This window comes from Dermacentor silvarum, chromosome 2, assembly GCF_013339745.2.
Source record: "Dermacentor silvarum isolate Dsil-2018 chromosome 2, BIME_Dsil_1.4, whole genome shotgun sequence".
Classification (NCBI taxonomy): Eukaryota; Metazoa; Arthropoda; class Arachnida; order Ixodida; family Ixodidae; genus Dermacentor; species Dermacentor silvarum.
Genome location: NC_051155.1, coordinates 35,493,964 through 35,520,433, shown reverse-complemented (window position 1 = coordinate 35,520,433; position 26,470 = coordinate 35,493,964). Strand labels below are relative to the sequence as shown.

General features: G+C 48.8%; 1 protein-coding gene across 4 annotated transcripts in view; it reads right to left on the bottom strand.

Moving 5' to 3' along the window:
• Positions 1 to 26,470, bottom strand: part of LOC125942970 (neprilysin-11-like) — a 633,184-nt gene that overhangs the window by 441,679 nt on the left and 165,035 nt on the right. Inside the window, exons 5-6 of one of the 4 annotated variants that reach the window (XM_049661264.1) lie at positions 17,665 to 17,741; positions 3,845 to 4,213 (exon numbers count right to left, since the gene is read on the bottom strand). The exons of 2 other annotated variants lie outside the window; for them this stretch is intronic. In XM_049661264.1, coding sequence (XP_049517221.1) covers positions 4,108 to 4,213; positions 17,665 to 17,741 — 183 coding nt within the window. In that variant the 3' untranslated portion in view covers positions 3,845 to 4,107. Of the gene's footprint in view, positions 1 to 3,844; positions 4,214 to 17,664; positions 17,742 to 26,470 lie in introns of those variants that run through there. One more of the 4 variants, XM_049661263.1, reaches the window with a different exon arrangement.

Below are 26,470 nucleotides of genomic sequence, written 5' to 3'. Positions count from 1 at the left end.
CACAGAAGAGAAGGTGCTTAAACTTTGGCTACCTGCCTGTCAGCCATCACGCCCAACCTGGAGACGTTTAAAAAAATAGCTCATTCTCATACCACTTCATCGACGATGATTATGTGACCAGCCCGGCTCTGCTGAAAAGCCTCGGCATGCCGCTCAAAATGGAACGCCTAAAGCCTGACGCTGTAACATCGGTCTTCTCACGAAAGCGCAAGGCAGAAATGATCAGCGGCGCGTTTGAAAAGACGAGGCGAAAATATGTCGGTACAGTTTTCGTTCACTTGCAGCCTTGATGAGCAGTGTGAGAGCGAGGGTGGGGCGAGATGCCCGAGGCTGGGCACGAAGGCAGTAATGTCTTTAAAAATGTTGGCAAAGCATAGAAAACAATACAAGGCTAGCGAGCGCGACTCACGTGATCAGACACACACACAGCTCTGCTTCTCCACAGGCTAAAACAGAAAAAACTGCGCAGAACACCAGGCAGGGGCGGCCATCTGTCGGGCGGCTTGCGAAGTGGACGTGAGAGTCTCGGAGGTACTGATACCTCACAGCAGTTGCTCACGCCGACGGCATAAACTACTATTCAGTCATCCACGCAGTGCTGACCTAGCCCGCAGCTCCCTCTCCTGCGTGCGCTCTTGAAAAAATGTCGCAGTTTCGCCAGAAAGGCGCAGCATCAATTGCAATAACAAATTAGTAGAGAGCTATTCGGAGTAGGGATAGTAGTTTTATCAGCTGTATATAGTTGGACACATTCGCTTACTATCTGAATTACCAAGCGTGGGGTCAGCGCGCACATACAAACATGAATATATCACACTGGATAACCGCAGACAACGACTGTCAAAATGCTGGCAGCTAGCGCAGCCGCCGCAGCGGGCGAAGGTTCGTGCGGTCTATCGCTTCAACGGAAACTGAGCGGCGAATGCACAGCGCATACAAAGGTCAGAGCCGTGTGGAGATGAGAGATGGTGCGGGCGACCGCCACAGCCGGGCAAAGTAGAAACTTAGTTGTTGGCAGATTAGAAGCTGCCCCCCCTCCCTCGTTCCCGTGCTGCCTTCCCGCTTTCTCGCTTTCGCGTGGGAGATTGAGTGGCCAGTTCCCCTTGCGCACGGTTGCAAGATGCGCATTTCGTGCCGCAGTACAGCGTCGCCCCGCCTCCCTCCCTCCCATAACCCCACGGCCTTTCGCGCGACGGTCGCGTTTGCTTTCTGCCGTGCGTTCGCCTCCCTCCATCCCGCACCCCCACGGCCTTTCGCGCGACGGTCGCGTTTGCTTTCTGCCGTGAGTTCGCTCTCCGTGATAGCCCGCAGGGGAATGAGGCGCGCGGCAACGATTCTACTGCCCTTGGACTTTATACGGAACCTCACGGTGACGCCGACGGCAGAAATCCAGTTGAAGGGGCCATATAATTGCTATCGCACTAAAAGCAGGTTTACAGAGGAAATGAGAAATAATTCTTGCAAAAGTGTCTGGTGCAGAGAGAAATCTTCGAGCTACGGTTCGCGAAAACCTGACCGGCACATCCACGGCCGCCTGCTCTTCTTCGTCGCTTGACGCGGAAGGCTCGTAACCGTAAGCGGAAATATTTCTTGCCAAGTTGGAATGACCCTCGTCTTCAGACGTGTACTGATCGCTGGTAGAGGCACCAGAAGTCGAATCCATGCTCGCGATGGTGGCGACGGTGTGCTTCGAATGACCACGGTCGGCTTGCTCGCCAGCTGACGAGGGTGTCGTGACGTCACGCCTTCCAACTCCCGCGGGTCGGGCGGCGAGGCGCGTGCTCACATAAATGCCAAACATAAAGCCATCGGCTCAAAAATGAGCTAAGTGACTACTTCTTTTCGGTGTAATCACACACTGAGGATTCATTTTCAGCGTTGTCGTAAAATTTTCAGATTTCGTGTCCGTATCCTTTTAAGTAACGTACACCTTCCAGAAGCGCTTGGATTTAAGGTGGATGGAAGCGTCAACCGGTCAGCAGTCGAGATAAGCAAGGGACACTTAGAGTATTGGTGGAAAAAAAATCAGGGAAGAGATTGGTATGACCTGATTTGATCTCTTACAGTCATAGGTAGCAGTACAAGGTAGACATCGAGTAAAAAAAGCTTAATGAATGTATACAAAAATGCTAGATAAAACATGTATAGCAAACCTGATTAAATCTAGGAGGCTAGTTTATTATTTGTCTCCGCCCCGTTTTAAAGGAGATGCCATTAAATAATAGTAATCATCACCAAGCCGCCAGTGCAGAACGTATCGGCTTGCGTTCATGTACAGCTTCCCGGATTTTTAGCTATAGCGTGCGAGCGTCCATCACGCGCCATATCATCGCCTTTAAGCAGCGATAATCCGCGAGACCGGCAGAAGTACTCTCGAGTGCACTAAGCACTCTCCTGTGCAAGAGTCGTCTAATGCGATGTTCCCTGCAGGACGAAGTACAACCATAATATAGTGTTTTCACGCGATATAGCTGAAATGCGGGAAGTTGTAGGTTGCAAACGGTGGGCCACAGCATTCACGAAAGCAGGCTGGTAACCATTCGGCTAAATGTCCTCCCAGATTGCCTGCACATTAGAATTGAGGTCTTCAGGCTTCGTGCAAATTCGTACCCCTTTCTGCTGAGGAGCGCAGTGCCTTGAAACGGCTTCGTGACAACTATGAGATCAAGGGCAATATCACAGTTCTTCGGGATACGTCCGTCTAGAAATGAAAAATGCTCAATCTGCTTCGAGACCAGGACACTAACGTCCGTCTCACCCGGGACCCCACCTTGAAATTACAGAATGACCTGCAAAAACACCTAGCGACGTGTTCCACTTTGCTTTTCCTGAACACAAGTGCCTCTATTACTCGCTTCTTCGTCACAATGGTGCGCCCCCAGGGATTTATGGCTTACCGAAGATTCAGAACCGGATATGCCTCTGCGGCCTATCGTGGGCTTTACCAGTCCCCCCCCCCCCCCCCTGCTCAAGCTATCCGGCTTTCTGCACAGAATTTTATCCCCTCTCGTCGGAAAAGGCATCACGCAAGTGCGCAACTCCACCGATTTTGTTGAAAAACTTCGGGACCTGGTCCCCCACGACAACGAGGTGATGGTTTCTTTGACTTGTCCATGAGGAGTTCAGTACAAAAACCCGACGCCTTAGCAGGCTACTTCACAAATGCACTGGGTACGTCCCGCTTTTAACTAAACGTGTTCCACGCAAGAAGGCGCAGTGTGTCCAGAAAGAAACGCGAGAGAGGAGCTTGGTTGCTTCATGACGCGTTTCTTGGACTTGGCACACAACATCGTGCCATCGATTTCGGAGGCCATGCGCAAACTTTGCGTCGGTGCCGCTAGATGGCGCCGACTGTTCATAGGCAAGCACGAACGAGGAGTCCCGATGCAGGACATGCCTCATACATAACTCGTATCGACGGTGGCAATACGTGTAGCCATTTTGATTCAATGCTAAACGCGTTACCGTCGACAGCCATCATGAGATGGGCTCTCCCGATTTAGTTTAATGTTCTGCAAGAATTATGGTTTAGTTCAATAATTTGTTCCCACTCATTCTAGCTTCCTGAAATGATATTGGTTAATAACAATCCAGTTGACGTTGAGTCAACTGGATTGTTATTAAGCAGAAAGGAAATAATTTTTTTCAACCTAATCGTATGTCTTCGGAAAATTACTGTTGGCTTCTCAAATATACCGTGAACAATATTTTGCCATTTTTGATCACGCAATTTCATCCATCTTTTCTAAAGCTTGGTTTATTTAGCAGGGTCACCCTATATAACCTGTAGTTTCTCAGGGTTATTATAGTAAAAAAAAACACGAGAGACTCAAAATATAGTTTCTTAATCTAAAATTCGTATTCATAGTTTTTCATAGGTTTCGGTGATACTGTGACTCCGGAAGGTTCTTTTGATAACAGTAAGAACACTTTTAAAGCAAACAACATTATGCAGTCACAGCTTAAGTTTATTGACGTCATAACCAACTATAATGACAACGACATTGCCCAGGTGAATGTACGAAGTTAAATAAAATACTTTGGATTAGCCATCTTTCAATGGGGTCGTGCTCCATAACATCCATTGTTATCTCTTCTCAAGATTTATCACCATAAAATGCACCTTTCGTTGTCGTTAGGGTTCATATATGACCCCACTGAACAATTGAATGCTTCTGCGAAAGGTTTGAAATTTCGTAGTGCCAGGTTGACTCTAAAACAAGAGGAAAACAATCCTGCAATTAGTTCATGTCCACAAACCTTTTCACGTGTGAGGAATCGCCCAAGATGACGCTCAGAGCCTTAGCGTACTAAACAAACACAGTAACTTTTTTTCATAATGAATGAACAGTTCTGCGTATAATTAACTCGGTATTAGAGCAGTACACGGGCTCGGGCTTACACGAAAGCCCGGGCCCGGGCCGGTCCGTGGGCCGGGCCGGGCCGAGTAGAGCAGTTTTTTCACGGGCTCGGGCCGGGCTCGGGCACGGCGTGTGCTTTGTGACCCGGGCCCGGGCCGGGCTCGGGTTTTTGACGTGGGCCCGGGCCGGGCTCGGGCTTTCTGGTGGTGCGCATGTAACGTGCAGCGAGTTATTCTCGGGCGTCTCATCTCTGAATAAACATGTATTTTTCGGTCTCGGGCCGGGTTCGGGCCGGTTTCGAGCCGGGCTCGGGCCGGGCTCGGGCCTAAGGTAGAGGGGTGGCGGGCCGGGCCGGGCGGGTAACGTAGATTATTTCAGGGCCCGGGCCGGGCCCGGTCTCGCCATAAAAGTTTTGATCGGGCTCGGGCGGGCAGCCCAACGTAAAAACGGGCCCGGGCCGGGCCTGGACTGAAAAAATCGCCCCGTGCAGTGCTCTACTCGGTATACGAGGCTAGTGTCGGCTGCGGAATGTTGCTTGATAGTCTCCAATAAGACGCCCCCAAAGCACGGGAATCACATTATTTGCACCGCCAACCCCTTCCCAGCTCTCCCCCACCCCGTGGTTAACGCAGCCGGAAATGGTTAACGCAGCCGGAAATACAGCTGTGGCTTCATACTCAGCAACGTAATGTCGCAGCCACTGATCTAACGCGGCGGATGTTTCCGCAACTATGTAATCAGAGAAGAATAAACTGAAACGATGGGCTAAATTTACTTTTATTTACAAAGTACTGCAGACCCAAGCTAGGGCCCATGCAGAGATGTATCAAAAGTTTTACGGAAGCACTGGTAAAAACATCAAACAGAATTGATCACAGACCATGAAGATAGGAAAAAATTAATATAAACATTACCATGACACATCAATGAGCATCTTATGGCCGTGAAAACAATTATAAACATTGCAACTTTAGGGAAAACTGTCCTGGGGTTCACGAGAAGAACGAAGGGGAAAAAACGCAAGAAGAAAACAAAAGACAAGCGCTTCGCATTATCACGTTAATGCATCGAATGATTCACTGTTCTGAAGCATACATAGCGGCAAAGCGTTCCTGTCTGCAATCGTTCGTGGAAAAAATGTAAACTTGAATGTGTTAGTACGAGTTCTAAATGGTATTATCGATTCAGCGTGACATCAGAGGTTGGATGTACGGAGCAGGGTCTAATGCGAGATGGTTGCTTTTCAAGTGAAAAAAAAAGTTTAGTCTCAGAATTTTTCGACGTAGCTTAATTTCCTGGGTATCATTTTGTTGTATCATAAAGGTTGGGGAGTTAGTCATGCGGTATTTAGAAAAGATAAACCGAATGGAATTACGTTGAATCATTTCTTGAGCATCAATTTTTTTCGTAGTGTGTGGGTCCCAAATAATACATGCGCATTCGAGGGCAGGTCTAATGATTGAATTATAGGCCAACAGCTTGACGGATGGAGGGGCTTGTCGAAGTTTATATCTGAGGAAGCATAACTTACGGAAGGCGGATGCGCACATGTTAGATACGTGGTTATTGCAACTGAGATTATTTGTTATTGTTACGCCAAGGTACTTATATTGTCACCCAGCTAGTACAGGTAGAATAGTTGACCAGCAAGAGATATGCAAAAAACACGTCAGCCTTTAGCTATGGCTGGACCTCGGCGAGCGCGAGCGCAACCACGAACTTCGTCGTTCTCGCCTCAAGGGGCCTGAGTGGCCGGCACAGGGCTCGTCGTGACACGCCTGTACAACTTCCTCGTGCAGCGCCGCCAGGAAAGTTTTTTGGCTGTTCTCGAAATTTTTTTCTTGTACAGGACATTGTTCCGCAGGCAGCACGATGTCAATCCTCGTGAAAGTGGGCGTGGGACAACAACGTCAGCTCCCTCGAGATATCGGATGACTGGAAACAGTTCAGAGTCTGCACGTTGATAGTCAGCCATGCCCACCACGTCGATGACACCAAGAAACGGCAAATCTAACTCCAAGTCGGAGGATGTCAACGGAATAGGAGAATGTGACAAGCAGTAAGCGTCGCTATGCTTATGGCCCGATCTGTAGACAACAGTTATGTCGTATTCGTGGAGGCGGAGGCTCCTACGAGCGAGGCGACCTGACGGGTCTCGTAGATTGTCAAGCCAGCAGAGCGAATGGTGGTCACTGATCGCTCGAAATGGCCGGCCGTATAAGAGAGGTCGGCACTTGATGATGGCCCACACGACTGCTAAACATTCTTTTTCGGTGGTTGAATATTTAGCTTCTGCTTTTGTAAGATTACGGCTGGCGCGCACAATTGCACGTTCTGCGCCGTCTTGCCATTGAACCAGAATGTCCCGGAGTCCTACGTTGCTTGCGTCGTGTGAATTTCAGTCGCCGCGATGTCATCAAAATGCGCCAGCACTAGAGCGGATTGAAGGCGTTTGCGCAATTCGGTGAAGGCCTGCTCTTGGTCTTTCGTCCACGCAAAGGGCACATCTTGTCGCGTCAGTCTCGTGAGAGGTTCAGCAATCCTTGAGAAGCCTTCAACGAAACGATGGTAGTAAGCGCAGAGGCGCAGGAACCGCTGAACAGCCTTCTTGTCTTTAGGGTGAGAAAACTCGGCAACGGTAGCGAGCCTTTCTGGGTCGGTTCGTACTCCTTGGGAGCTGACCACGTGGCCTAAAAACTTGAGTTCGTGGAAGCTAAAGTAAGATTTTTCAGGCTTGAAGGTGAGGTTTGCCTTGCGTATTGCGGTAAGGGCACTTCGTAGCCGGGTGAGATTTTCATCGAACGTGCTGGGAAAGCACAACAACATCGTCTAGGTACACTAGACACGTCTGTCATTTGATTCTGACGAGTACAGTGTCCATCATTCGTTGAAACGTAGCAGGAGCGGAACAGAGACCGAAACGCAGGACTTTAATTTCGTGAGCCCGTTGGAAGTCACGAAGGCGGTTTTTTTTACGGTCACGCTCGTCCGCTTCGATTTGCCAGTACCCTGACTTTAGGTCTAACGAAGTAAAGAACTTAGCATGACGCAGACGGTCCAAGGCGTCATCGATCCGTGGCAGGGGGTAAACGTCGCATTTGGTGACTCGGTTAAGCCGTCTGTAGTCAACGCACAAGCGGAGTGTGTTGTCTTTCTTTTTTACTAGTACGACAGGCGACACCCACAGACTTGTCGATGGCTGGATGACGTCATCATTTAGTATTTCTTGAACTTGACACTTAATCGCCTCTCGCTCCATAGGTGACACGTGGTACGGATGCTGACGAACAGGCCGCGCCGACTCCTCTGTAACTATCCGGTGTTGCGTAATGGAGGTGCGCTGGACTTTAGATTCTGTGGAAAAACAGCCAGAGAATTCTGTCACTAGGTCCAGCAGCTGATACTTCTGTACATCGGCTAAGTCAGCATTAATGTGGACGCGGGTACTCAGGCTGGCGTGAGTTGTTGCACCCGGTGAAGTCACTTGTAACGTGGCGACGTCGGAGGAGTCAGCAGTGTCATTCAGAAAGGCTACAGCTGTACCTTGAGGGACGTGCTGATACTCATGGCTGAAGTTCGTCAAGAAATCTTGCGAACAAGTTCGTCAAGAAATCCTGTATTCGAACAAGGCCCCGGGCGATGCCGATAAGTCTTTCGAGCAACGGCGGGATATATGCCTCGGCAATACCCTCATATTCGTCGAATGCGTCGCAGGTTAGGAGGGTCAATACGCTGCTCCTTGTCGGCACCGTGATGTTCTCGTCGACAATCCTCAAGGCGTTGACATACGTTCCGTCAGTGCTCCTCCCTGCTAAGTTTAGCGCCGTCGAAAGCGTTACCAGCGACTTGTGTAAGTTAATCAAGGCTCCATTAGCCTGCAGAAAGTCCATTCCCAGAATTAGCTTCCTCGAACAGCTTGGGAGGATAAAGAAATCTCTGAGGTAGTTAAACCCACGAATTCTCACTCGCGCTATGCATCTTCCTACCGGGGTTAGCAGATGGCCTCCTGCAGTGCGAATCTGCGACCCAGTCCACTCGGCAGAAACTTTCTTCAGCTTGCAGGCAAGGTGCATGCTCATAACTGAGGTGTCCGCTCCTGTGTCGATTAACGCCATTAATTTGTTCGTCGTCTACGGTGACGAGAATGTTCGACGTTACAACCTTTCTTACGGTGTTTGGCTGCGTCTGTACGTCTGCGTCGTTCTGTTTTCGTCGTAGAGGAGGATCTTGCGCACAGTCGACGTCAGCGGCCTCACCTCCGGAGGTCGCTGAACTCAGTTTAACCGACCAGCGTGGCTAGGCGAGCGGCGTCTGAGAGCGCCGCGAGAGAAGGCTTGGCTTGGTGATGGTGACCTGTAACGAGCAGGAGACGACGAACGTGGCTCGTGCCATCGTTGATCACCATTGCGACGATTCGTGACGAAACTCTCTATTTCCGGCGGCCACTCACCAGGTCGTGGACGAGGTGCATTCGGCGACCATCCACGCAGCCCCACATGACGATAAGGACGCTTTCTGTAGATGTGCCCGGCTTCGCCACAATGTTAACAAAAGGGCTTGTAGTGTGAGGAGCGCCAAACGTCGCTCTTCCGATTTCTTGCTTCGGAGATGTGCGATGGGCTGCGAGGCCTGAAGCGTACGTCCAATTGCTGAGTGCGGTGTACCATGCTATACACACTTGAGGGTGGTGGATGGCGTACTGCTTCAGCGTAGCTCATTTCAGCACGCGCTCCCTGCTGTGGTGCGTCGTACTGTCCAGGAACATGTCGGAGCTTCGCGCGCACCGTTTCCGCAATGGAAAGTTGTCCCACAGAGGCAGGGGTCGTCTGCATCTTCTGCAGTTCCTCCTTGATGACAGCCCTGATGTGTTCTCACAAGGCGCCGATGTCGTTGCCGAGGGTAACAGCAGAGAGCTCCCTTGAAATCACGGCGTCGCGCTTGTATTTCCTGGCCCGCTGTTGAAGGGCCTTTTCCATGGTAGTGGCTTCGTCGTGGAACTCTGCAAGTGTCGTCGGCGGATTTCGAATGAGGCCAGCAAATATTTCCTCTTTGACGCCGCGAAGTATGTGGTGAACCTTCTCTGCTTCAGTCATAAACGGGTCCGCACGTCTGAAGAGCCGATTCATGTCTTGTACGTACGCCGTCACTTGCTCATTCGGGCTTTGAATTCTCGCCTCCATTGCTAACTCCGCCCTCTCCTTCCTGTCCGCCCTGGCGAAGGCAATGAGGAACTGCCGACGAAATTCTTCCTATGGCGTCAGTGTCGTCTCGTGGTTCTCAAACTATGTTATCGCGGAATCTTCAAGAGCGAAGTACACGTAGCGTAGCTTACACTCATGGGTCCAGTCGTTGAGGTTGCCGACCCGGTCAAAATGGTCAAGCCAGTCGTCGGCGCCCTCTGAAGCACTCTTGTCGAACGGATTCGGCGTCCGGGTCTGATTGACGACCACGTGCGATGCTGCAGTAGCGACAGGAGGTGGTTGGTTCGTCATTCTACTTCGTTCGGGTAGCAGACCGTGCTGTGGCTGGAGTCCCTGGAGACGTCGGGTGGTACGTACCTGCACAGGGGTAAGCTCGGCCGAACTGCTCGCCGGGCTAAGATCTGGGGCACGCTACGGAGAACTTAACATCGACCGTACCCAGCACTTCCACCAGAAAACTTCCACCAGAAACTTCCAGCAGAGCACTTCCACCAGAAAGAAGTCGCTGACTTCTTTGAGTAGGTGAGGTGTTAGCGTATATGGAAACGAGAAGTAATTTTTCGTTCTGGTTACATTCATGTACACTGTTTTTTCGGAGTTTAGCTTCATACCCCATTGGTTGCACCATTGATAAACGTTATTCGTGCAATTATTTAGAAGCACCTGATCGTCTACGCTATAAGTTTCCTTAAACATAACACAATCGCTAGCGAATAGCCTTATTATAAACATTCAAACTTTAGGGAAAACAGTCCTTGGATTCCCGACACGATATCAAGAAAAATAAGCAAGAAGAAAGCAAAAGAAAAGCTTATTGTTAACAATAACCCTATCGAGTAAACTAAACAATTCTGAAACCTAATCGAACAAATAAAAACGAAGGTTAAAGAAAGTACAATAAGAAACCTCATAGCAAGAAACAATTCCCACATTATGAAAACTATGGATAGTACACTAGCTAAGTAACTTTGTTCTTGCTTGTAGCAAAACTCAATGCTACTGGGATCCAGTGGCATGCCGGATTATAGGACCAGTGCCGCGATGTATGCTGGAACGCTTGACTGGCGCAGCAAATTCGGAGTTGCTGGGAACTGCTCAGGAATGCAGCTTTAGAGCGAAAGAACACGGATTGCTTAACTTCTGTTTATAACTTTTGCTTTTAATTAAAGGCAGCGAGACCCCCAATTTAAGGACAATAAGAAAATGAAAAACGGTAGGCTACCATAATCTTTGGCTTAGACCTCTCTTAGTGGCACTCGCATGTCGGCGTTGGTGTTCTGTGCATTGGAGTGCGGTATGCAGTAATTTATAATTATTTCTGGTTATGCCGGACACCTCAGTAACTCAACTTGTAACTAAACGTATGCTCTGATATCATATAGATAATGAAACCCATGAAGATTGTACTGTAGTATTTTTTTATTATTTTCTAATTTATTTCGAATTTCGTCCAGAGTCGTTTCAGGAGGTGAACGGGAAGTGCTGCGCAACAAACAAGAGTGTCACTCGATGCTCATGCCACTAAAAACTATAAAACAAACCACTAGCCTTGCCATAATTTCAACTTCTCGGGTACTGATTGCAAAGCCAGTACCTATACCTCTACGCCACGCCAAAAAGTAACATGTGGAAAGACGGACCCCGTTTGTGTTGGTGTTCAGATGCCGCTTTCTCCCTGAAAACAAAACATGCGCTTTTAGATTGGTACTTTACCATCGAAAAGGATTCTCAAACAGACCGCTGACCCGGGAAGCTGTACGGGCTGTTGCTGCCAATTTTGAAAGCCGTTTCTGGTTCTTCGCGTCCAGGAAATTCAACATCGTCTTAAGGCTCTCTTCCGGACACGCATAGTGGCTGCACGGCCGCCATTACCTGTCATATTGACTCTGATTGGTTGTCGAGAGGTCACGTTTTTTTTGTGCTGGGAAGCCGAAGTTTTGCAAAATGCAATTTTGCGTTTTCACGAAGATGGCCAAACGTGACGTGGAGCGGCAAATGTTGTCGATGAACAATAACTTTCAATAAAGTCCTAATTGAAATACTTTTTTCTGGTCCTTGGCATCCTTGTTGCGACTTTAGCGCTTTAAAAACAAAATGAAAAGAAGCATGCAACGCATCTGCAATTTCGCGAACATGTGGTGGGCATCCAGGATAGCTTGCTATCCGCGGAAGGCATATCCCGTGAGGGGCATCTCAGGAAGGGGTCTGTGATAATTTATTGCACGCGGGAGTGGCAAACATAAACATAAGAAGACAGCGTGCCGTGCGGTGGCGAAGAGGACACCGACTCTTGGCCAATACCTATGAGTGGGTATGTACGGTCGTCATCATCATCATCATCATCGACACGGATTGGTGAGCGTCGACAGTGGCGCCACGAAAAGCGTGGCTCGAGAGAGCGTGGCCCGTGGCGTGAGCAGTGCGCGAGGTTCGGCGTTCGATGGCGGAGCTTCCTCGCTGGGCGTCCGGCCCCGCAATACTCCAATTGCTAGTAGATACAGCGTTCGACCACTGGCGCCGCGCTGCGCCGCTCGCCCGTACCTCGTTTCTAGGTGGTTTCTTGCGCCGAGGGCGCTCGAACGCAATCATATGGTTCGCATGAATGCAAACCTTGGAAGCGTGGCTCTATGGCTGAGTGGAAGTGACGAGTGATGTGCTAATGTTGCTTTGCATGCATAGCGTATGGAAGACCAGGATGGATGTTAGGCATGCTCATATACAAACTCACTCAGCAAGACACTATTTTGTTGAGAGTGATCTACACCCGAGATTGTTCAGAGCCCAATGTGAACCCCCAGAATGGCTACCTATATTGGATCAATTGGCTTCTGTGAAACATTTTTAAGCCATATACACCGGCCGAGTTGTAGCTGGTGTATTTAGAATATGTACATGTGTATCTGATAATTTTTGTTTGTGTTTGTGAAATGGCAACAAATAAGAAAAAGGCTCTATGGCTGAGTGGTTACGGCGCTCGCTTCGGGATCATGCGTACGCTTTCGAATCCAGCCCTGGCTAGAGTGTTTTTTTGCCAATATCACGCTTTTCCTTTTTTTCCCCTCTCTGTTTGCTAGCGCGGTCGCTTGAACCCCGGTGCCACGGCGGCAGCCGTGGTGCGGGGCGCCGACGCGAAGCGGCGGTCGTTGGGGTGTTGCGGAGCGCAGCGTAGCAACACCCCAAATAAAAAAATACTGCTCCAGTCAGGTAGACTGCTCCCTGCCTGATAGCGAGATTATATTTGGATCATCAAAACAGTGATGCGTTTATAATACCACCGATCCCAACAGCAGGCTAGTCACCACCAGCCCAGCGTTTTCTCCGTCAACGCCTCCTCCGTTCCAACGGCGGCGGCTAGAAACATGGTACGCGCGATCGGCGCAGCGTGGCGCCAGCGGTCGAGCGCTGTATCTACTAGCAATTGGAAATACGCGTCCGGCACATAGGAGCTATCGCCGCCCGCGTCCCTACGTCTGCACCCCAATCAAAGCTGTCACCAGCTGAGAGGCCATCTCGTCTAGTTCTTCCACTGGGCAACTGGTCCAGGAGGGCTGGCAGTCCTGAGCCTGGCTGATCAAGCATTCGGCTGAGCGGTCACAGGGTTACCTCGTCCAGTTCTTCCGCTGAGCAACTGGTCCAGGAGGGCTGGCGGTTCTGAGCCTGGCTGATGGAGCGTTCGGGTGAGCGGCCACAGGGCTACCTAGCCAGCTGTGGACGTGACCCGGTGAGCTGCCGCAGTGTGCTCTGGGGCGCAACCTCCGCCATCGGGTAACCGGGCACGCGGAGGCTCCGGTACATCGACTGTGGCGCAGGGCCACCTGAGCTCAACGAGGTGATCCGACCCTGTAGTTGGACCCTGCTGTCCGACCCTGTTGTCCGACATTGCTGTCCGACACTGCTGTCCGACACCGGTTCCCCGACGTCTCCGACATGGCGACACCTGCTTTTACATGAACTGTAGGCCGACTACATTTGACTAACCTATATTAGCTGCATATCTTCTTGAACATATTTGGGGGAACTGTTGTGTATGTGCTGCTTTAATGTATTACGTGTGTCTAAATACAAGTCTGATGTGTATTTGTGCTTCTGCGTGCTACTTCTACCTCTTTCTGGAGTGATCCTGCACCCAATAACATCAAAGGGTCATTTGTAAACGTCGATTTGACCTCGCGTGACAAGATACTGGGCCACCATTGCTGATATTTTCCGCCTAAGTTTACAGTGCGATGAGCTGGGCATATTATCCTAACGTGCTGCCATAAGAAATGGCGGCCTAGAAGCACGCGTATCGCCGCATTTGCCTCGTGCTTTGGAATGTGAAATGTTTTGTTCATAATGGGGTGCTGTAGCATTTGCGTCGCTCTCGCGTGGTGTTGGCAACTGTGTTTTGAGACATCATTAAAAATATGCATGCATTTGAAATAATGTTGGTAGCAGATTACAAATATGCACTTTTCACAGATGAGTTCGTATTGCAATCAAGATTGGTGACTTTTCAGATCATTAAAGATTATGACAACGGCGGCTTTTTAATTTATGAAAAAAAAACATGGGCTGCTTGCACTAGTGGTGCAAGGCTGAAGTAAACAGCGAAACTGGTGATCGATCTAGCTTCTTCCGGGTTTTACTATATCCTTGGCGTTTTAGCAGCAGCGGCTTCGGCGCGATACTCCGGTTTAGCATGCACTCGCCGCAGTCGTTCTCGGCTGACGGCACAACGAGCTTCCAGCTGAGCCGCTTCTTTTAGGGGAGTCTTGTACTTCTTCGGCCGTCCCATGTAGCATTTACTCAGTGCGAATTCTGCGAGAGTTGGGTGTGTCGCCGTCGCGGCGACGTGATGCTTATAATCAGTGTGACGTAATGGCCAAGCTTCACAAAGTGTTGTCATGACTAAGAAAAGCAAGAATTGCGGCGCTAAGTAAAGACATGGCTGGGCGAAGCTGGGTAAGTTATTGCTAAGCGACCGCATTGACGGAGCGGGTCTGCTGGAATGCGGTGTCGGCATTGCAACGCCGTGGAACGCGGTGGACCGCGGTGTGTGCATTGGAACGCGGTGTCGGTGTGGCAAGCGGCGCTATGCAACGCGCAGTGACGCCATCGCTGGCGCGGTGACGGAGGAGCGTTGCCGGAGCTAGAAGTGAGGCGCAGCTTCGACTCTGCGCCGTCTCTTGGCTAGGGTTTCCTCGGCTCTCTGTGCAGGATCAGCTCGATGCCGGCTATTGTATGCTTGTTAAGCCAAGCGACGTGACTCCCGGAAAGCGACCTATTCCTCGGGAGTGTTGTGCTTCCTCGGTCTCCCCATGGCTGCTACTACCGCCCGACCGCTATACTGCCCGAACCCCGCCTTGACACCTGCTACACGGAACGTTTCTGGAAAGCGGAGCAGGCGCGTTGCGCGTAGTGTCAAGGCGCGGAGTCTTGCGAAGCTATCGTACAGCTGGTATGGGTTGCTAAGGTCGGCGAGGTTTTGCGGCTCGCGGCATAGATTACGGCCGGCATAAACAGCTCTGCTGTTAAAAGAAGTGTGCGCAAGGCAGCGCCTTCAAGTTTCCTCACGTGAAGTTTCTATACAGGAAAGGACCACCATCCTTTGATCAAACGCCGCTTCTCTCTCTCCTGTATCTCCGATTGGACGATGATAGCACGCGCTTTCACTTCGTTATATTTTTCTCCGCCTCACCGCCATGTTGAAAGTCACGCTGTGCAGCCGCCATCGCCGGCGGCGGCGCCGGCGCGCGCCCGGGCTGAAAGCTTTAACGTGGACTTTCTAGGGAAGCCACTGGATAACGAAGACGCCAAAAGCGACGATCTCGAGGACATCACCGCAACCAAGAGTGTGGCCGAACAGCCTCCCGTAATCGCTGAGCAGCCTTCAACCACCTTCGCAGGCCCCAGCAGAGATGCTTCGTCCAACCAAACAGGAGTCACAGGAAGTGAGACTGGCCACTTGAGGCAACCCCTTCCACGTCCAACCCTGTTGCACAAAATACACCACGTGGTATGTGCTTTTCAATACGTGCATGTGCCCTTCATGCCATGAAGTACTGTCGTTTTAATTTCCATCTAAAATTAAAATGATGTGTACGGTTCTATTTTCTTGTTCACAATTTTTGACACTCATTTGCCTCCCAGCTGTGGCACTGCATTCTACTTTTTTTCTGAACGTTTTTTTTTTCGTCACAGCTAGAAGGCGCAGTGAGAAGGATGCAAATTACGAATTTCTTGAACAAATTGTCGGCAGCTTGCACTAGTGGTGCAAGGATGGAGTAAATAGTGGAGCTGGTGATCAACCTAGCTTCTTCCAGGTTTTACTAGGCTTGGCTAAGTTTTGCTAGGAAATGCCAAGTTCTGCTAGGTACGGTATTCCTAATCCGCTCGCCGCCGACGCGCAGATTCTCGCTTGGCCACGCGACGTGCTTCAAGATGAGCGGCTTCGTCTTCAGGGTGTCCGGATATTCTTTAGTCGTCCCAAGCCAAGGGTACATGTACTCCCCACAGAGTCAACGAGAGTTGTGCCGCCGTCCACAGAGGACGTAGATAGAAGCGGGAGAGGATATAGGCGACGTCAACGCCGTATCGGTAAAGCCGGGTCACAATGCCATATGACGTGCACTGAGGGCGCCACAATGCCTTCTGAAGCTCTCTGGGGGACGCAACAATAGCCTGCGGACGCCGTAATTGTGCGTGATCCCTCGCAAGACCATTGCAGGAGCCGCCACGCTTGTCCCTGCACTTCCGCACAACAGCAACGCCAGTTCACGGAGGAGGTAGGGATAACGTTAGAGTGGTAGTTGAGAGAGGAGGCAGCGAGTGGGTACAACCGTGCCCCGTACCGATGTAGTCAGGAAACGGGTGAATTATCTAACCCCACTGTACGCGTGGCAGTTCACCTTAGATGACACGGGAGAAAAAAAATGCGTCGTCAGAAAGCATTGCTAATTTGGGCTCTGTTCAGTAAAGGAATGAGTCAATGAATGACACAAGTGGTGCAAGCAAGGCAACATTTTACATCATGTCACGACTGTCGTATGCCATCAACATCACCGTCAATGAACGCAAACAGAAAAAAAACTCTGCTTGCATCAATTCCACCAGTCCGTGGGATCTGCGTATGTTTTGTCTATACACAACAATGCCAAAGTAACTCGCGTGGCTAGTAAGGTTCTAAAAAAAATAAGTGATATTGGTTATATCATGTTTTCACAACATGCGGTTTCGGCAAATGATCCCCTCTAATAAATTTTAAGGACATTTCACGTAAAATGTCCCCGACCATATATGCAGACAGAAATTTCAGGCCTTATTATAAATAATTAGCTACTTAAAACTGCCATTACCAATTTTAGTAAGGCAAAGTATAATTTTTAGTTGATGAAAATTTCCCTACATATGCAGCAGCATGAAATTTCTGCTTTAGAAGTATAATGTTTTACTTTTTAAGGAAGTACTGGTGTATCTGATGGGCGAATGTTTGCGAGGAATTCTTTAATGCCATGATCGACTACGAGAAAGTTACGCTCTAAAAAGTTTACACCCTATGGGTTGTATCTTGCCCCCAAATAATAATCGCCACCTGTATTGTCCGCATTTCCTTTCTTTAACCTTGCGAGCCCTGTACATCCTATAGTCACGAAAGGCTTGAGCGTTATCAGCATTAGAAAGCATTCTCGGCAGGAAAGAAGCAAGGGCTAAGTTTTCAAGAACGGAAACGCAAGCAAGCCAGATGACCATTATCTTTTGTGGCCAAGATACGACCCAAAGGGTTAAACTTTTTTTAACAGTGTACGCTTGTATACCTGGCAGTGTCTCGGGCATAGAGGACTCAACACGGATATGATGTAAATGTACATTTACGTAGACTATTTTAAATAAATAGCCGTTAGGCTTATGTGCAATGCTACGCGCGGGAGGATGTTACTAGAGCCAAGTAGAAGGCATATATTCTGGAGAGACAGCCTGATTTACACAATGATGGTTAGCAACCTGAAACATATAAAACAGTAGTCCTAATTGCACGAGTGTGTTAGCCGGGAAAATATTGCAGCATCACGCTTTTTCTTATTAGAGTGCATTATTGACATTGCGATACCAGCTCCTCTTACCTCTGTGTTTCCGTGCTGTGTTTATCTTGATCAATTTGACGGAGGATTCCATCATTACTTACATTGCGACAAAAAGTCTGTTTGAAAAACCAAGAACTAAATCACTTGCAGGTTAACACGTAAATGACCCTTTGTAGTCAGTAAACTTGCAGTCTGCACCATGACCTCAAAATCAACCTACCATTGCCCATGAAACGAAGAACAGCTGCGTCCCCGAAAAGTCGACGCCTGCTAGACGCGTATCTACATCATCACATTCGTCTTTAAGTATTTTGGAGTAAGCCTGAAAGAGGTTATCGTTGAGATTATCACTTCGACTAGAGGTTGAAACAGAGCAGGCTTGTCGTGCAAAAAGACACTACAGCACCAAATAAGAAAACGCGCAGAGCTTGGACGCTGTGACTTTTACTCACTGCGCACACAGAAAGTTTTATCCATGTGACGTGCCGTTGTAGCAGTCGGTTGTCAATGGATTCTGGGGCAGCATAAGCTACATGCGAACACGGTGAAGCAAAGAAAGGGACTGCATTTTAAATGCGTAAGCATTTCGATGCCTACTCAACTGGAATACCCGTCCATCCATCACTAAGAGAAATAGCTATAACAAAATACATGTATAAAAAACAGAATAAATATGAAATTACCTTATGCGAAATTTGAGCGCATCTGTACACGTGTTTTTATTTCACCATGTCTTGACTTGCACGGACAATCTCCCGTGCAGCATCTCTCCTAAGAATTTTGAGAATGACAGCCCATAAACAAATGTCATGAAACAAAACACCGACAGCGCATGTCTTTATGTTAAGTCTTCTCGGACTGAAATATTAAAAGTGCGAAACAAAATTTATGTTCGTCATACACTCTTGTCATACTGTGCCAATTTTGGTACCTACCAAGTACATCACACTCGATGACCGCACACAACCGCTGTCAAACGCTGGCTTCGCTTACCCCCATTTTCTCGACAGGAGAAGGGCTGGTGAATTTTTTTTCACCAATGCTCTAATTGTCTTTTACGTATCTCGACTAGAGCACTGCACGAACTTACCCAAAAGCCCGAGCCCGGCCCGACCCGTGGTCCGGGCTGGGCCGGGTAGAGCAGTTTTTTATTGCGATAGCAATTATATGGACACTCCAAAGCGAATTTCTGCCGTTGGCGTCGTCGTCGCCGTGAGGTTCCGTATGACGTCAACGGCGATGAAATCGTCGCCGCGTTCCGGACGCTGTATGTGCGACTGAAAGAGCACGAGGGACGCGCGCTTTCACGGGGAGCGAACGCACGTCGGAGAGCAAACGCGCGTTCGGCGCTGTGCTCTCTGAGAGGCTGCAGAATTAGGCGTCTCTTTTCTCATTTACAATCAGCATATATAGAGAGCAAACGCGCCTTCTTTTGTCGCGCGAAAGGTTGTGGGGGGACGGAAGGGAGGGAGGGGAGGTGACGTCTAGTTGTAGTGCCAAATGCTTATTTATATAAAAACGTTGCGAGGCGAGAAGGTGGGTAATATTTCCGACGCTGCTCGACGAGTGTCCCATTCTGATCGCGCCGAAAACCTCCGAGCCGCCCCCAGAGGCACCTGCAACAGTCACCAACGCCGCGCGCGTTGGGTGCGAACGCGGGCAAAACGCCGACGGCGTCGACAGCAGTTCTGCGCGTTGGTGGTGCTGCTGCATGTCCAAATGTATAGAGCTGATACACTACTATCCTTACTCCGTATAGCTCTCTACTACTTTACTATCGCAATTGATGCTTCGCCTTTTGGGTGAAACTGCGACCAATTTTTTTCACGGACTCGGGCCGGGCTCGGGCACGGCATGTGCTCTTCGACCCGGGCCTGGGCCGGGCTCGGTTTTTTGACGCGGGCCCGGGACGGGCTCGGACTTTCTGGTGGCGTGCATGTAACGTGCCGCGAGTTATCCTCGCACGTCTCGACTCTGAAAAATATGTGTGAAAAATTCGGCCCGTGCAGTGCTCCAATCTCGACCACCTGACCAGATAACCGTGCCATCTTCATTGAATCCCAACGCTTCTGGAAGGTGGACATTCCATACGGGTCACGGTGGGTGAATATCTTCGCGTTCCATTACGATGTGCCGATTCATTTCCGGGCTTTTTAAGCGAAGCTTTATGGGCTCAGAAGTGTCGGCTGTGGTGTCACGCTGAAAAGTGGGCCGATCCTGGTGGTAGTGCTGAAAGGGTCCAAGCTCAATGGCACATACCCGGGACAAAAAGAAAGAGAGAGAGATAAAGCAAGAAGGAGAGAGAAAGGAAGAAAGAGAGAAAGAAACAAAATCATCAGGAAGGTCACATATACACAGGACAAGCTTCGCTTACCCCCATTTTCTGTTGGTCCTCACTGCTAAGCGTACCCAGTCACAGAGCTTGAATACTTCTATTTATTTATTTATTAACGTTGCCTCACAGGCTCCAGCATCGGAGAATTGTGTGAGGGGGGGGGGGATTACACAGATAGGGGTAATGTCGGGAGCATGAGTAATATGACTATGCAAAAACAATGCTTATTGACTGTTAGTACCAATCACTGAAAGTAAACACAACATTATACAATACTTAATAATGTATTAGTATTTAGAAAAAATGGCCGTTACTTTGGCCCTAAAGCTAGTTGGATCACGGATGTCCACGATGTGCTCAGGAAGACCATTCCAGTGAATGATAGCCTGCGGCAAAGCCGATGCATTAAATGCAACGGTTCTATCAGAAATGCGTTGGAAGCTTAGAGGGTTGTTTAAACGACGTAAAGTGCGGTAAAGTTGTGCAAGAGCTGATACACTACTGAATTTGAATGATTGACGCTATAGACTATCTTTTGGAATAGACAGATTAGGGCAATTATTCTCCTTGATTGCAATGTAGAAAGTGAGAGCGATGATTTAATGCTTGTTATGCTTGAGTGACGGTTGTAGTTCCTGGAAATGAAACGTGCGGCACGATTTTGAACCAATTCGAGGGAAGTAATTAAATAAGCCTGATGAGGTGACCAAATGGGTGATGCGTACACGAGTTGCGGATGAACAAATGTTTGATAGGCGAGCTTACGCGTAGTGGCAGGAGTTCCATGGAGATTACGTTTTAGATATCCTAATATGCGCGATGCTTTGGCTGTTACTTTCTATATGTGGGTGGACCAGTAGAGTTTACTCGTGAAATGAACGCCTACGTATTTATATGAAAGCGTACGGGACACTAAGGTATTATTCAGTAAGTAATTGGAAGAAGAAATTGATTTTTTTCCGGCTGAATGTCATGAGCTTGCATTTTTCGGTGTTAAGTGACATTTGCCATGATGTGCACCAAGCGGTTATGTGATAGAGGTCACTTTGAAGTGCTAGGTGATCTGAAGATGAACGAATTTTGCGATAAATAAGGCAGTCATCTGCGAACAAACGAATGGTTGATGTAATGTTAGAGGGCAAGTCATTAATGTAAATGAGGAACAGCAACGGGCCCAGGACGCTACCTTGAGGTACACCAGATAGTACCTCGCTAAATTGAGATGAGGGATCGTTAACTGCGAATTGTTTGCGAGATGACAGGAAGTTTCTTATCCATGAGGTTGTTGATGAGTCTAGGTTAAGGGAAGTGATTTTAGCTATTAAGCGTGAATGCGCGACACGGTCAAATGCTTTTGAGAAGTCTAAGAATATGCAGTCTGTATGAAAGTTCTCATCCATATTGTGTAGCAGTTCGTTAGTAAATTCTAGGAGTTAAGTGTCACACGAGAGGCCTTTCCTGTACCCATGCTGGTTAGTAAAAAAAAAATTAGCACTGTCGAGAGGCTACGCAACGCCTGATACGATTATGTGTTCGAGGATCTTGCATGAAACTGATGTCAATGAAATGGGGCGATAATTACGCGCGTTTTTTTATCACCTGATTTGAAAATGGGGATAATCTTGCCAATTTTGCAGTCATTTGGAATTTCTCCAGTTGTTAGGGACTGACAAAAGATGTAAAAGAGAATATTGCTTGAATGTATGACAGTGTTTTTGAGTATTTATGTATTAATATCATCAACACCGGCGTAAGTTGATATCTTGAGACTGTTTATCAATGATGCAATGCCGGCGACACTAATTTCTATGGGGCTGATGTATTGGTAGTCTACATCAGCTAATGGTAGAACATTGGAATGGTCTTCCTGCGTGAACACTGAAGCAAAATAGTTATTGAATACAGTAGGACATTCTTCTTGATTAATTGGAGCACCAGTGTCATTTAACAAGGAAATGAGAGCCGGAGTGTTAGCGGGTGATATCGTTTTCCCGAATTTTTTGGGGTTGTGCGTCATAAGCGATTGAAGGTCGTGGGTATAATATTTAAACTTGGCTTTACGGATGGCACTGCAATATTCTTTATCGGCGATTGTATGTTTCTGCCATGAAGCCGGTGTGCCCAGGCGCTCAGCTGCTTTGAAAAGTCGCTTTTTCTTGTTTTTTAGTCCACGCAGCATCCGATTAAACCATGGTTTAGACGCGTTCATGCGAAAGGAACGTAATGGTATATGAGAGTGGATTAATTCCAGTAAACTATGTTTGAACAAAAGCCAGTTGTCATTGACCGAATGCTGAAAAAACGTCGGAAGGTATGTGTCACAAAAACTTTGCAAGCCTAGATTAATAGCATTGTAGTCAGCACGGTTATAATCAAAAATACGTTTAGGTGTTAGCGCACGTGTGCATGAAGAAATGGAAATCATGAAATTCAGCAGCATATGATCACTAAATCCCTCAGAACAAGAAATAGCGCTAAAACTGTCAGGGAATGATGTGAGGACGAGGTCAAGCGTGTTGTTGCCTCGGGTAGGCTGATTAACTAGTTGGACCAATGAGAAATCGAGAGTTAATTGAATAAAATTAGTGCCGTCACGCGCTCGTGAGCTTAAGCTAGGCCAATAAATTTCGGGATAATTGAAGTCGCCAAGTAGGCAAATACTTGAGTTCGGAAATTTAACTTTCATTTCAGCGAGGTTATCATGCAAATCGGAGACGAAAGATTGGGGACTGTCTGGTGGTCTGTGACAGACTCCTAAAATATGTTCAGTAGATGGCGAAGTGATGCAAACCCACAAAATATCTAATTGGCTGGGAAAGGACGTTATAACGGTAAAGGACGTTATATGCTGTTTGACTGCAATCAGCACCCCACCTCCCCTTTTGTCGTTCCTATCAATTCGGTAGATAGTGAAGTTATTGAAATCTGGCAGGACTTCATCGTTCCTAATCTCTTGGTGCAGCCACGTCTCGGTTAGTACTAAAATGTCACATTCACAGTGGTCCAGATATGAACAAAGTTCGATGTGTTTAGGAAGGATGCTGTGTATGTTAGTGAAGCATAAAGATAGCTGGCAGTGTTTAGTGTTATTACGATAAGGCAAACATTTGTTTTTGATGACACGTGTCTCCGAGCTACACCTTTCCTGTGCTGAAACTTGTGTTACGACGTCGTTAGCGGCGTCGTATACGTAAACGCTGTCATTTATTCTTAGCTTGTCAGCATTAAGCTTGAACGGAACCTTCTTTGGTTTAGCAAATTCCAGCAACTTCTTCCTAGCCAGTCGCGTCGGCAATGAAAAATCTTCGCGCACCGCAAAGTTGGTTCCTTTGAGCTTGGGACTGTTTCCAATTATCTGTTGCTTATCTTTAAAGAACGGGAATTTCACCATCACTGTCCTGCATTTTCCCGAGTAGTATTTACCAATGCGATGTGCCCGTTCTATTTTGGATGAATCAATCGTTATGCTCAAATTATCCTTGCACAGGTCAATGACTTTGGTTTCAGCACTTGACCACGTCTCAGAAATATCATCGGGAATGCCGAAAAACAGCAAGTTACTGCGTCGAAGCCGGTTTTCTGCATCATTACAACGCGATTCAATTGTGAGTTGATGAGAGATGACGCTGGAAACAGCCACAGGAGAAACAGCTGACGACGTAGCGGGGTTATTTTTTAAGTCTGAAACGTCGACTTCAACGGCGCGGAGCCTAGAAGACAATTGTTTCAGTTCAATAGCTACTGACACTTGCCACAGCTTCAACTCTCTCAAATCCCTTCGAATTCCATCTTGACTGGATTCGATCCTTTGTATAGTTTCCAGCACCGTAGTCAGTACGTCATTAGGATTGGGTCCGGGGTTACTTCCCATGTCTCCGGAATGAATTAGCAGTAGGCTTCTCAAACAACGTCGTGCAATTCCTTGACATATTTCTACGCCAAATAACCACTCTCTGGGGAACGACAGCAAGAACAGGCATCGATTATTGCTTTTTAGGCAAGTGCAATAATCAAGGTAACTGACCTGGAACAGTACGAAAGGTAAGCGCTCCATTGCCGATGCGGCGTCGTGCCCCAGAGGGGCGTTCCCGGGCAGCAGTGTATATTCCGTATGGCCGGCGCTGATAGTAGTATCAGTGGTGGTGAATGACCGTGGTTGCCAGCCGAATAACTGGTTATCATCGGATGGTCCTGTAGGTGGGGCTGTTTCGTCAAATCCACGGGTTGTTCCGCGTTTTGTAGAGGGCAGGTGAAGACCGCGTCCGATGCCGACGAAGGTAGCGATGAGCCAAGGAACAGGGCAGCCTGGAACAGTACGAGAGGTAAGCGCTGCATTGCCGATGCGGCGTCGTGCCCCAGATGTGCGTTCACGGGCAGCAGTTTATATTCCGTATGGCCGGCGCTGATAGTAGTATCAGTGGTGGTGAATGACCGTGGTTGCCAGCCGAATAACTGGTTATCATCGGATGGTCCTGTAGGTGGGGCTGTTTCGTCAAATCCACGGGTTGTTCCGCGTTTTGTAGAGGGCAGGTGAAGACCGCGTCCGATGCCGACGAAGGTAGCGATGAGCCAAGGAACAGGGCAGCCTGGAACAGTACGAAAGGTAAGCGCTCCATTGCCGATGCGGCGTCGTGCCCCAGATGTGCGTTCACGGGCAGCAGTGTATATTCCGTATGGCCGGCGCTGATAGTAGTATCAGTGGTGGTGAATGACCGTGGTTGCCAGCCGAAGAACTGGTTATCATCCGGATGGTCCTGTAGGTGGGGCTGTTGCGTCCAATCCACTAAAGTCCCTATATAAGAAAAGTACCGCCATCCTTTGATAAATGCCGCTTCTCTCTCTCCTGTATCTCCGATTGGACGATGATAGCGCGCGCTTTTCACTTCTTTATATTTTCTTTTTTCCGCCTCCGAGCCATGTTCAAAGTCCTCTGCGCAGCCGCAGTCGCGGGCGGCGCGCGCCCGGCCTCAAAGCTTCAACGTGGACTTTCTAGGTGCGCCACCGTCGACTTAGCTTTCGCAAGCAAAAAGTAAAGAAAAAAAGCAAGCGCTTTAGGAGAGGAGGCAGCGGAGAAAAGAGTAGATGGCGGTACTTTTCTTATATAGGGACTTTACAATCCACGGCTTGGTCCGCGTTTTGTAGAGGGCAGGTGAAGACCGCGTCGGATGCCGACGAAGGTAGCGATGAGCCAAGGAACAGGGCAGCCTGTAACAGTACGAAAGGTAAGCGCTCAATTGCCGATGCGGCGTCGTGCTCCAGAGGGGCGTTCACGGGCAGCAGTGTATATTCCGTATGGCCGGCGCTGATAGTAGTATCGGTGGTGGTGAATGACCGTGGTTGCCAGCCGAAGAAGTGGTTATCATCCGGATGGTCCTGTAGGTGGGGCTGTGTCGTCCAATCCACGGGCTGGTCCGCGTTTTGTAGAGGGCAGGTGAAGACCGCGTCCGATGCCGACGAAGGTAGCGATGAGCCAAGGAACAGGGCAGCCTGGAACAGTATTAAAGGTAAGCGCTCCATTACCGATGCGGCGTCGTGCCCCCACTTCTTCTAAGCCCTTCTAAGCACTTCTAAGCACACTTCGTTTAAGCATGCAGTGAATAGCATACTTCTTCCTAGACGGGCAGCGCGAGGGAATCGAGCAACGTTTACAGGAGGCCATTGAATACGTGGAAAACTATCTTGTGGGCACAGGACTCACCCGCTCGGTCGAAAAATCCGAACTGCTTCTATATAGACCGGTCAGAAAGGGGTGCGAATCCAAAGGCTCATACAAACCCCAGACTCATGCACGCCGTGTATCCAGACATTTACACTGCAAACAGATGCACATCATGTGACGAGGTTCCCACGCTGAGTGAGATATTGTGTCAACTTAACAAACAATTTGGACAGTGCCGATCACTCCGTCTCTTCTACCGCCAGCTTACGCTCGCGATGGAAGACCACACTGCTCAGCTCGAACCTGAGAGCACAACTCTGGGCCGCACGCCGAGCCGAGGAAGCCACTTCGAGACAAGGTCTTGGAACCGCGTCCGCGGTGGGTGCCCAGACCCACTAAGAGGACGCCGGACTCGAATCTGATTGATTTGGAAATAAACTGTACCTTCTTCTTTGCCTTCTCGCATCCTCGGCTGCATGGAAATGAGGAAGAAAACACTTCTTGCGGACGAAATAGATTCCGATTGCGCCACATACGTATGCACATGGTGCCTCTGAAACCATGTTGCGTTCAAGGCGTCCGTCGTAGTCCCTAATAGTCAGCAACTCTGCTTAGCTAAAGGCTCGGTATAAGTTGTGAGCGCCGGTGCTTCCGTGTGTGTGTGTTCGTGTGTCGACTCTTTTGCACTCACACAAAGCTTCGCCGTATATAGATTCCAACTCGTGGGATCTGCTGCATTTCATTTAAAGGCAGTCGTCCCGACTCTCTACCAAAGCTAAAACTATACCGACGCTGAACACAGCAGTGAAACGGAAGACAACTCATTCAGGTCGCTTAGAAGTATTTCCTCG